General features: G+C 35.4%; 1 protein-coding gene across 4 annotated transcripts in view; it reads right to left on the bottom strand.

Moving 5' to 3' along the window:
• Positions 1-12,703, bottom strand: part of PARP8 (poly(ADP-ribose) polymerase family member 8) — a 172,765-nt gene that overhangs the window by 67,937 nt on the left and 92,125 nt on the right. For all 4 annotated transcript variants that reach the window (XM_032415219.1, XM_032415218.1, XM_032415221.1 and 1 more), the window contains 4 exons: positions 5,376-5,465; positions 4,744-4,814; positions 3,115-3,192; positions 1,903-1,997 (listed from right to left, as the gene is read on the bottom strand). In XM_032415219.1, coding sequence (XP_032271110.1) covers positions 1,903-1,997; positions 3,115-3,192; positions 4,744-4,814; positions 5,376-5,465 — 334 coding nt within the window. The remainder of the gene's footprint in view (positions 1-1,902; positions 1,998-3,114; positions 3,193-4,743; positions 4,815-5,375; positions 5,466-12,703) is intronic.

Genomic DNA, 12,703 nt, shown 5'->3' with positions numbered 1-12,703 from the left:
ATATTCCATATATATATATGTTATATATATATATATAACAGTGTAATTAGAGCTTAGCATGGAAATGTGTGTTCAAGATAGTTCCTTAACTTTATATAAAGGTAATCAACATGCGTTAAGGCAATACCCTAAAATGATAGGTACCTCAAATGAAAAGAAGCTGAACTATATGTTGTATTGTATGATTAACTCTATCCCAGACTTATTTTTTTTTTTAGTGGGGGAGGGGATTAAATTACTGAGATCAAAATTTTAAGCAGTCAAGCAAATTTCGACTCAAGTTAAAAAATTAATCCTTGTTTTGAACCACTTATGGATAAATCCCTACTGCCTTCTTCATTTATTCATTCTAACACCCTTACTGACTATTCATATTCCCTACCCTGGAGCCACAGTAGAGATCAACTGAGAAATAATTGCAGCTAATTTGCTAAAACCTTGAAATTTGCAAATATTTGTTTTTCCAAGCATAATCCCAATCACTCTCAGTCCACTGCAGCCGACCAGACCTCCATGAGTGGGAGAGACAGGATGGATGTATACAACCCCAGTTTACTGAGGCTGCAGGTGGTGGTGAGTTTGTTTCTGAAGTTAAAATGAAACACTTGACAATTATCAATTGTAGTTCTGTTGTACTTCCCAGCTTAAAATATTTGTTGGCTCTCTCAAAATCTAGATATGTCCATGGAAGAGAAAGTAACCGATAATGTAAACATCTTTCATGGATGCCATACAAACAATCAAGAATCCATCAACCCATATTTCATATATTCCCTGTGCTATATTAAGTAACAAAATATGAGCATGATTAAAAAAACAAAACAAAATAAAACAAACCAACAAAATAGTGCACTGTCCCTGCATGCACAGAATTTAGGGTCTAGAGGGGGAGAAGTAAACCAATAATGACAAGACACAAGAAGTTGAGAAGCATAATAAATGAGGTGAAAGCCAAATGTGACGGGAGTCCGAAGGGAAGAACGACTAATCGGCATTGGAAACTCAAAGGAGGCTCCAGAGAAGCTGGCCTTTGGATTGTGGCTTGAATAAGAATGAAGCACTCACTGGTGAGAAAACAGCTCGTGCAAACGCCGGAAGTCAAGAGGGAACAGAGCACGTCTGGAGAACGGGCTTGGGTGGTTTGGGTGGATAAAGCGGGAACCGAGATCAGGCTGGGATCGGAGTCTGAAATTCCATGGCAACTTGGAGGCTGCCCATCAGGCAAAGAAGAAGAATCTGAAATAATCAGATCTGACTCATGGAGGGAAACTAGGATAGTGACAGGAAAGAGTTTCTTTTTTAAATTAGGGAGAGAAGATGGTAGGTAAGGATACTGAGGTCTTCTGAATAATTAAAAGTGATAAATAATGGTCTTTAAATTTATCACCAAATTATATATGAAGTAACTGCAAGATAAAATATATTATCATTCAAATAAACACTGCAAATTTATGTCCTTTTTTTTCCCCCCCTTTCTTTTTTTGGGGTCAGATCACATCACAATGTGATCTGGACACCAGTGGTTATGCATTATTTACTTTTATTGTTCACATGATGTGTCCTTGATTTATGATTGACTGCATGGGCCAGCTGGCCAAGTCTATTAAAGGAATTGATTAGGACGCTATTTAAGACTGATATTTTAGCAAACTAACTCTCCAAAATAACTAATTTCTTTAATGCACCAATGTACTCTTAAACCACATGTACCAAAAACAAAACCAAAAAAATCCATACAGCCACAGATAGTCCATTTTGTATAAGTAGAAACACAGCAGAATGTCTTAAGAAATTTCAAATATAACTAAGCCCAAGAATATTTCCACTTAAATAACTCAACAGAAAAATCCCAAGGACTTACCAAATCATTTTAATTTTTATTCACGAGAGGTATTGATTTACCTGAGAGAAACTGCGTGCGGCCCATATATCTCTCTCACTGCCGACAAATCAGCCTCAAGCTGGGGGTGCTTGTGCAGTTCCCCGTCATAGTTCACCTGACAAAAAGGGATGGTTCAGGAATGACTCAGGGGTGAAGAGAATCAAAAGAATCAAATACAAACCATCTCTTGAGCAGGTCCCCCTATAGGTTCTGCCAGGGATATCTTCTCTGTCATCTTCATTGAAAAATAGAATACAGCAGTATATTCACTAAAGTTCATAGGTTCGCTTACATCATAAGTCTCATATAACGTATTATGCTCGAAAAGTAAAATTAGAGGGGTGCCTGGGTGGCTCAGTCGGTTAAGCACCCGACTGTTCATTTCGGCTCAGGTCGTGATCTCAAGGTCGTGAGACTGAGCTCCATGTTGGGTTCCATGCTGGGCGTGGAGCCTGCTTAAGATTCTCTCTCTCTCTCTCACCCCCCACCCCACTGCTTGCACGCACGTTCTCTAACAACAGCAACCAAAAAAAGCACCACTTTAATCTACTACCTTCCCATTACATTACACAAGTTACAAAACATATTTGTTCAAGAAGTTTACAGAATCAGAACAAGACACCATATACAGCCATATCCTAAAATCAACTGCACAGGTTAAAACTTTAACACTACCCTGGAAAAATAGTGAATTCTTTTATATATATGCATATGTGGCTACACCATTTTCATATATATAAATTATAATATTTCTTCATCACAATTTTCCAACAAACACTTTACGTCAGTGTAAGAGGAAAAGACAATGAATACAAATATTGAGGATGCTCAGTAACTCGGGACCATCAATTTTTATAAAGGTTAATCATGTTCTACTTAAAACTAACCATCCGTGCTTTTGTTAGAAGCGTCATCATTTCAAAACACTGACTGAGCCCAACGTGCTTAAGAAATGTAAAAGTCAGAAATAGAATAAAATGCCATCTGCAAAATCTCTGTAATGAATTAAGATAACTTCAATGCAAGTGAGTGATTACAGTCAAAGAACTGCCAAAGTAACCTTAATTTCTGAATATATGTACAAATAAGAAACAGAGAAATTATACAGATCTGCAAGCCAGGTACAGAACTAACGCGCAGGGCTCTCGGACCACAAGCACAGGAATCCACTAGGACATGGATGCCTACCGTGGACTCTGAGAGCGGATAGTTGGGAGGTCTGATGCACTCACCTGTCCTCCATAATAAAATTCTTCAGAATCATTATCACCTTCAGAATCTTCTTCCACTGTACTATTTTGTCTTGACTCCTTAAAATAATAGAATCAGAAGAAAGTTTTAATGGTCAAACTAGCTTGCCTTCTTTCAAAAAAAGTAGATAATGGCCATAATGGATTAAGTCTTGTGCTTATCACCTGGATTTTATATAAAAGACATTGTTGGTGCAGTACAAACCAAAAACAAAAGATAGTAGGAGACATTTTGTCAGTGTATTAAGCTCTATGTATATCTTTTTTAAAAGTTCTATTTCATCGATTTTGTGTTGTACAATTTACCATTATATATATACATATATGTGTGTGTGTATATATATATGTATATATATATATATAAACTATGTATAATCACCTACAACTTTGGCTTTGTTCAGATAGAACTTCTGAGAAGTTCATACTGATTCGATTTTTTATTAAAAAGTTCCTCGGCATTATTTATCCCTGACTGTCCTCACTTCCACTGCCAACTCTACACAATGGTATGAAACAAAAGGCACTCTTAACTCCAATAATAATTATGAAAATAAATATGAATTACATTACAAAGAGAGCGTTCTGCATATAGAAGTTATTTGCTTTAGATTTCAGATTTCAAAAGGATATTTAATTAAATATGCTTGAACTTGAAGTTTGAATTTCTAATTAACTGAACCACATCTGTTATGTGTCTAAAGTGCAAACAATGAAAACTCATCTAAAGTAACTAATGATGATATTCCTATCCCTGGCTCTGTTAAAATAATTAGAAGAAAGGCAAATTCCATTAGACACAGGAATCTATTAATCCAACGTTTTGGAATCATCCCTAAAATTTCCAGAACAAATTTCAAATTCTTAAGGAAAAAGAAAAACCTACAAAAGGGAATTTGGGTTTGATAAAATGCGAACAGTTTTCAGTTTTAGCGGCAGTACTGCTAAATCTGTGGTTCTCGTTGTGGAAAAAGAAGAGTAGAGGGAATGATACAACACTAAGAGAAAGGGAAGGTCGTATTGGGTACATAGTGTTAAGAGCAAAGAATTGTTGGTCCTGTTGCACTCATTTTTTTTGTTTAATGTCCAGTATTTATTGACTGATTCAAGCAAACTTTTTAAAGGTGAGGAAGGGCGTATGAATTTGTTGTTGTTGTTTTAACATTGGTCAATAATAATGACTCTACATACCTATAATCTTTGCTACCTTAGCTAAAGAGACCACCTTTTACAAATGAACCTGTGAGGGTCCCATTGAAACAATGGATAGCCACATATAGTTGTTAGAACTGTAAGTTATATAAGTGCTCCTTAGTCAACTACGTTATTTGACGAACGTACGGAGAATAAGTAAAGAAAGCTTCGTATGTATCTGATTTAGATTTAAAACTGACATTCTTTCTATTATTTGAAAGGGAGCTTCCTTCTCAGAGTTAACTCTAGGTCACTACCCTCCCCACACATTAAGTCTCTCAGCTACAAGCTTGTGTTCCATACACTAGATGCGATCTTAACCCCAATAACAGTGATGATATTAACTAGAAATACAAGGTAAATTTAAAATATGCCTATATGTTTTCAATAAATATAAAACATGAAATGCAATTTCCATACCTCTCCATTTTCCTTCTGTAATTTGGATTTTATGGATAAGCAACAGTTTGTGTCATTTGTCTTCCTTAATTCTGAAAGTTATAAAACATCATTTCAGTTTTTAGTATACTATTTACCAAACATTTATAAGCTTCAATGTAAAAACACCCCTCAGGTGATCCTTTCTTTGCAAGAAAATTAAGGAATATTTTGAAATTATATTATGTTGGGAAGTTATGTGATATACAAGCTCTTCTGATTTTCCATTGCCCATAAGAATATGGTCAAACCAAAGTGCCACTACACAGACTCCTTCAGATCTCATTATATATTTCATGGGATCTACATTGCCCTGAGTCAGCTTTTTAAATATTCAGTTTCCCTAGCAGTGTCATTATGTATGGAATATTTTAGAGCAAATATCAACATAATGCATTTAAACAGGACTTTTTCAAAGAACTGTAAATTTATGTGTTTAAAAAACTGTTAAAAAAACAAACTAACACAAGTTAAATAGAAAATTTATATGGGGATTTATAGATCCTAAAGATAAATATCTGTTACATGGGCTAAAAGAAACAAAAAAAAATAAAGCTACCTACAGGCAAGAAAATATTAACCTAGAATTTTAAAAAATAGTGTATTCCTATTACCTGTTGCTATTCGATGAAAAATTATTGGAATTGGCTCTGTAGTAACTAATACATCTTCATCATTTTCTGAACTTGACACGTATGTATTATCTGCAAAGAAATGTGGACAATTAAAGGCATAGTAATTTGAAAAAAGACACCCTTTATTTAAAAAAATGAGGTTACATCCACATCACTTCTATCACTCATGAAGCACATACTACTGCTCTGATTAATCTCAGAAAAAATTACGTGTATTTCAGATTTATGTGTGATTTCATTTTAAATGGCCTCTTTAAAGATGTTTGCATCTCCTAGAGAAATAGAGACTTTGGGTAGAAATTATAGAGATTATAGCCCAAATATATCTCTCATATTCCGTGGGGCAACAGATCATTCGGATGCAATTGCTTGCCCGAACTCACTGAACAGGGTCCTTCCCAGTATCAGTACCTTCCTAAGCAGGTTAGTGGTTGGAAGGAGAAAGCTAAACAAGAACATCTGGTGCAACAAATTCAATATCAAGTCTCTAAAAAATTTGAACTAAAGCTTTCATTGAAAATCATACCACCGTATTACTCTACCACATTTGAAATTGATATGAAGTCTCACAACTCTTCCTCCATGAATTTTCATTAAATACTATACAAGTTGAATTCATAGAACATTAAATTATTCCACAGCTTACTTAATTATTTTACTCATCACTTATTTTCTCTGGAAAATATATTTTATAAATCTAGGATTTTTCCCTAATAAATACAGACCTCCGCTTCTATGGTAATATAATATAACACACAGCCATTTATCCTAGTTGGTTCATTGAGGAGTACAGAGCATCTGTGAGAGAGCTGTTTAACAAACACTTCATCAGGGCGCCTGGGTGGCTCAGTTGGTTAAGCGACTGCCTTCGGCTCAGGTCATGATCCTGGAGTCCTGGGATCGAGTCCCACATCGGGCTCCCTGCTCAGCAGGGGGTCTGCTTCTCCCTCTCACCCTCCTCCCTCTCGTGCTCTCTGTCTCTCATTCTCTCTCTCAAATAAATAAATAAAATCTTTAAAAAAAAAAAAGAAAAAAAAACACTTCATCAGTTCATCAGCAGTGGTCCTATAATACTCTCAGTGTTGTATAAAATATATAAAATATAAAAATAAAAAGTGTAAAATATTCCCAACAAATAATAGAAACCTGTATCAGTTTCTGCAAAAGGAAATAAGTACTCTGACAACGGTCTGAGTACAAGATAAAAGATCTTGAGCCAAATTTTCATAATATTGTGTCAGTACAGTGAGAACATGATCTTTAATTGATAGATATCAAAGTCATTACTTTATTTCCAAAGAAACATCTGCACTGTTTTTAAGACCTAGAGTAGTGAGTCAGTGAGAGCGATATGTAGTCACGGTGTAGCCACAAAAGATGCTCAACAGAGACACAAGGCTTTCATAGTTATTCTGGAAGGTAAGAGGACACGAGTGTAGACTGGATTTGAAACAAAACAGGTTTGCCCCATTACTTTATTTTAATTGCAAATTTTGCCTTGTTTTGTTTTCAAATAGCATCAAGGAAGGTGTGAGATTTTTGTGTTTATCAAGTGGGACCACAGGTTAAGAAATAGATTTAATATAAACTTACTTTAATTACTGTCTCATCATATTGATTGAGACTTTGACGTTTCATCTGGAGTCTCTTCTGTCAGTAACCTCATACGCTGAGGTAGGAATCAAAACCCCTCTATCAAAGCCATTATTTAAATTTCTTAAACCCTCATTCAGAGTCTTACTGATCCAAGTTATCTGCTATGGAATCAACTGAATTAGATTTTTCCTGTGCACAATGGATTCCTTGAAGTAAACTTATGGAGAAAATGAGTATTAGAAGTGTGGATTAGGGGCACCTGGGTGGCTCAGTCGCTAAGCGTCTGCCTTAGGCTCAGGTCATGATCCCAGGGTCCTGGGATGGAGCCCCGTATCAGGCTCCCTGCTCCATGGGAAGCCTGCTTCTCCCTCCCCCACTTCTTCTGCTTGTGTTCCCTCTCTGTCTCTCTCTCTCTGTCAAATAAATAAATAAAATCTAAAAAAAAAAAAAAAAAGTGTGGCTTACAGTAACAGAAGTAATAGCTGACCACCAACTAGAAGGGGAGATCCAGAAAAATCCATAAAATGGACACAGCATCACGCAGTATCTCAGTGTCATGGAACAAGGAGGATTTTACTACAGCTTCAAGAGGCAAGTAAGTTAGGATTTTCTGTTTATGAAAATGGGGAAGTGAATAACTCAATCTAAAGGTTCCAATGGTTTACGTAGTGTTGACACTGGAAGGCAGTCAACTCTGATTCAAGAGAATAGAATTTGGTGAAGACATGTTGCGTAATGCTGAACGACAGGACGATACAGTCAACCATATCATTTTCTAAGAGATTTTCTACCAGTTTGTATTTTGATCAGTATTTAGGCATTAGAACACTTTCAATTTCTGTTTCTGGCTTAATTCATCCAAGCCAAAATGTTTTCAGGTTTCAAGACAATATCTATTAAATCATCATTACAACATTAATAGGCCAGGTCAAAGGGGTATATACCCACGTGAAGAACAGAAATATAGGAAAGTAGACAAAGCACATAAAATCTAGACCCAGCTACCAACTAGTTATTGATCCCTTTTAACTAAGCCACAGTCAGCCTAGTTCTAAAAATGAAGGTTTGCTGATGCACTTTGAGGATCGTCCCAGCTGTATGAATGAATTGTGTTTTCTTTTTTTTGTTGTTGTTTAAATAATCATTTCTAAACCTTCCTCAAACTATTTTGACATCTGTAATAATAACATCATCTTTGTTTAGACATGAGAAAGTAGGACATAAAAAGAATAAGGAATGCATTTAAGGTAACAGAATGAGTCAGTGACAGAATAAAATGTTTTCAAACTCAAATTCCTTCTCTGGAATTCTCCCACTTGACTCCAGAGCTGCCAAATTTTTTTTTTTTTTTTTTTTAAACTTCTGGAGACAGTTATGTTCTTTAATGTGTAAGTTTTGTAGAGGACCTCAAGATCTTTATTAAAGGCTGTTAACAGTATGAATATTTTCTCTTCCCCGCCCTACCAGACTATGCAAGCATTACTGGAACTCTCGTGGACAACTGGGGAGAGATGGGTAGAAAGCCATGAAAAGCATCTCCTGAACTATTGTTTTCATTCCATTTCAGATGCAACATGATTTAAGCCAAGTCATTCCATTATTCATTACTATGTAACTAAAGTAATTATAATTTTATTGGTTTTATAATATAATCTGGATGTCTCCCCTGAATGTTATATATAATATTCATGTACTTCATGTCAACTTTCAAGCCAATCATTTATTATCCCTATTTTAAAGATGAGGAAACCACGGCTCAGAGAAATTAAGCAATTTGCCCAAATTATTTAAGTAATTAAAATTACACATGACTAGTAAGTGGTGAAACTGTCTGAATCCAAACATCAATGCTTTGTTATGCTTTTTTAATATCAAAAAATTGTCACTTAACAATTGCAGTATGTTGTAAAGCATATAAAAGGGATGAGAGAATTTACACCCACCAATAGGTAAGCCTCCTAATTAAAGGTGGGAATTGATGAGAAAAAACTCTGCTGTTCTATTACAGCAGAGCCAATTATCTGTGACTTGTAATATACTTACCTTCAAAAAGCAAAAATCTGTCTACAGTGTATATGACATAAGGAAGTACAAGTAAACCAGAAGGTTGCTCTATTTCTTCACTTTATTTTAAAGAACCAACATATCGTTTTGCATTGCATTTATATACATGTTATTTAAGGTAAAACTAATGCTCACTAAAGACCGTCTTTGTTCACAAAAGCAAAACTGTTGACTAATTTCAATAGATGACACGGGTTACTTAATAGATTGGAATTATAAAATGATAAATCGTTCGGGAGATAAACAGGGTGACATAATCCTGAATTTGAAGGATTATGCTCATACATTTCCACAGGACAAAGAAAGTTCCAAATTTTCAAACTTGGATGATGAAATAATCACTCAACCATATAATCCAGGAAACTAGGATGGGGGAAAAAAAAGACTGAGGAACATTAGCAGAAGGAATTAACAAAAGTACTATCAAGATTACTGCATTTAGAAATTAAAAATGAAGTAAAAAGCTATTTGTTTGAAAGGATTTTTACAGTAGGTAAAACTCTGGGGAAGAAAAATCAAAGGGAGAAAAAGGCAAGAACAAATGTAAAACAACAGAAATGAGAAACAGCCACAGAGATGCGGAAGATTTTCAGATGTATATACTGAATACTATGAACAACTTTTTGTTGAAAAGGTTGCACATTTCACCAACATAGTGAGCTTTCAATAAGAACACATGTTTAAAAATGACTAAGAAATAGAAAATCAGAACAGATAATAATCGTGGCAGAAAAATAACGATTATTAATCCCAGAACCATCCCTAAAAAGATACCAGGCTCAGAGAGATTTGCTTGCATGCTCTGTTGAATGCCAAAGAATAGGTACAATGTCAAGCCTTTGGTGGCAAAGTATATGACAAAATGCATCTAATTCTTTCTTTTTTTTTTTTAAGATTTTATTCATTTATTTAATTGACAGAGAGAGAGAGACAGTGAGAGAGGGAACACAAGCAGGGTGAGGGGCAGAGGGAGAAGCAGGCTTCCTGCAGAGCAGGGAGCCCGATGCGGGGCTCGATCCCAGGACCCTGAGATCATGACCTGAGCTGAAGGCAGACGCTTAACCGACTGAGCCACCCAGGCACCCCCAAAATGCATCTAATTCTTAAAGATCAACATTAAGATATCTACTAATAATATAACTTGTCACCGTGTTGTTCAAAGGAGAAAACGTATGTGATACCTCAACAGAAGTTAAACAAGAATTTGATAAAGACTTAATACTCATTCTTTAAAAAAAAAAAAAAAGCTTGGTAAATGAGAAAAGTAGTTTTCTGAAAGCAGATGAAAGTATGGTCACTAATTTTGGAAAAAAAGGACAAAGCTGCCAACTTTCATATAGATTATTAAAAATTAATCTGGAAGTTCTAGTAGCGTTATGGGAGAAAAAAACACAAGGATGAATATTGGAAAGGGAAAGCAAACATATAATTTTTATACAATATTATCTACATGAGAAATCAAGTGTATTAACTGAACTGTTAGTACAAATAAATGTAGATTAAAATTTAATAATGCGGAAATATTATCATGGTAATATTCACTTTGAAGAAAGCTCCATAAAAAATACTACCACTACTTCTCCCCAATAAGTGATAGTTAGGAATTAGAATTGAATTATAGGCTTGATTTTACCACCAAACTATTTGTCCTTGGGAAATACTATTTAACCTCTCTTGGCATATTTCTTCAAGTATAAAATGTGACGACAGCCTTTGTTCTGCCTATACACAAACTGGCATTTAGAGTCAATTCACTTATGTATATGAAAATACTTGGTACACGGTGTACTGCTTACATCAACCAATTCAAAATCCGACCTCCAAATGCACTAATTTCTCTCACCCATACTTGGTGTTTTATTTACACTCCTTTTATTTTTAGAAATGAAATTATACTGTAAATTCACTACAGACTCTCTCCAGGATGGGAATTTGTTTTAAAAAAGCACAAAAGATAACCAGTGTTTTAGTTTTAAGTTTCAATTTTTGTATATTGCGTTTCCAAGAGGGGCTCCCTCCCGCAAGGTGAGAAAAAGTCAGTGATGCATCTTGGCCACAAGAGGGAGCTAAACATTTGGTTCGCTTGGTTTACCAAAGGCATCTTCTGCCCTATTTCCTGTGCTACAGAATTATTCACTTAACAGTCTTCAAGGTGGGTTTTGATTTGTGGCATTATTTCTATCACCCTAACTTAAAGTCCTCTCATGATTGACATTTCTAGAAGCTGCCTCAGATGAGAAGCACAATAATTATAATATTTACAACACTGAGGTAACTTTAATTTTCCTAACATACTTATTTAGCAAACATTCAGCATCAAAAACATCATAAGGGAGAGGGGCACCTGGGTGGCTCAGTTGGTTAAGCGACTGCCTTCGGCTCAGGTCATGATCTCAGGGTCCTGGGATGGAGCCCCGCATCGGGCTCCCTGCTCAGCGGGAAGCCTGCTTCTCCCTTTCCCACTCCCCCTGCTTGTGTTCCCTCTCTCGCTGTCTCTCTCTCTCTGTCAAATAAATAAATAAAATCTTTAAAAAAAAAAAAAAAAAAACATCATAAGGGAGAAAGTTGATTGCAAAATCATCTACAAAAAATTTTTCTTCATAAATATTTTGTCTTGCTATTTCCATGAAATCTGCCTAGAACACTTTATATACTTTTTATATAAAAATAAGCATATTTTTAATAATTAATAACTCCCCATATAAAACTATACAATAGTCTTAAAGAATACTAATGCTTAACACATGTGGCGATCATAGCAAAATAACTGTAAGATAGTTTATGATTTACAAAATTATTTTTATTTTTGTTTTTAATGTTAACCATGGTACTTTTTTTTAAGATTTTTTTTTAAAAGATTTTATTTATTTATTTGAGAGAGAGAGTGAGAGAGAGAGCACAAGAGGGGGGAGCGGGAGAGGGAGAAGCAGACTCCCTGCTGAGCAGGGAGCCCGATGCGGGACTCGATCCCAGGACTCCAGGATCATGACCTGAGCCGAAGGCAGTCGCTTAACCAACTGAGCCACCCAGGCGCCCTAAGATTTATTTATTTATTTGAGAGACAGAGAGAGAGTGAGAGAGAGAGAGAGCATGAGCAGGAGGAGGGGCAGAGGGAGAAGGAGAAGCAGACTCCCCCCTGAGCAGGGAGCCCTACATGGGGCCCCAGGATCATGACCTGAGCCAAAGGCAGACACTTAACCAAGTGAGCGACCCAGTCACCCCTATAAAATTATTTTTAAATGTAACATTTGATATTATAAAAAAAAAAAAGATTAAATGCATGGTGCAAACGGCCACAAAAAATACTAGCCTAAATGCTAAAGAAGTAAGTTTTACATCTTCATACTACCTTATGAACTAATTATTTTTTAATAATACTCAAAGTACATGTAATCAAAGTTACTTATAACAATCTAGTAATTTTACATAGAAAAATATGATCCAAATCATGCACAGTACGTGAATAAAATGGCTAGATTTGAATAAGAATTGATTCCAGTTTATGACACTGGCAGATCACAACAGTATAATTTGGTGACCATCTGATTTTATTAAGTCAGAATGTTGGAATATATATATATATGAAATACAGGCAGTTAAAATTTGCTGTTCTTTGTCACAAAATATGATAAACACTAGATTCCTGG

Source organism: Phoca vitulina, unplaced genomic scaffold (genome assembly GCF_004348235.1).
Source record: "Phoca vitulina isolate PV1807 unplaced genomic scaffold, GSC_HSeal_1.0 scaffold17, whole genome shotgun sequence".
Lineage (NCBI taxonomy): Eukaryota > Metazoa > Chordata > Mammalia > Carnivora > Phocidae > Phoca > Phoca vitulina.
The sequence above is the reverse complement of the archived record's forward strand: the minus strand, read 5'-3'. Positions and strand labels throughout refer to the sequence as shown.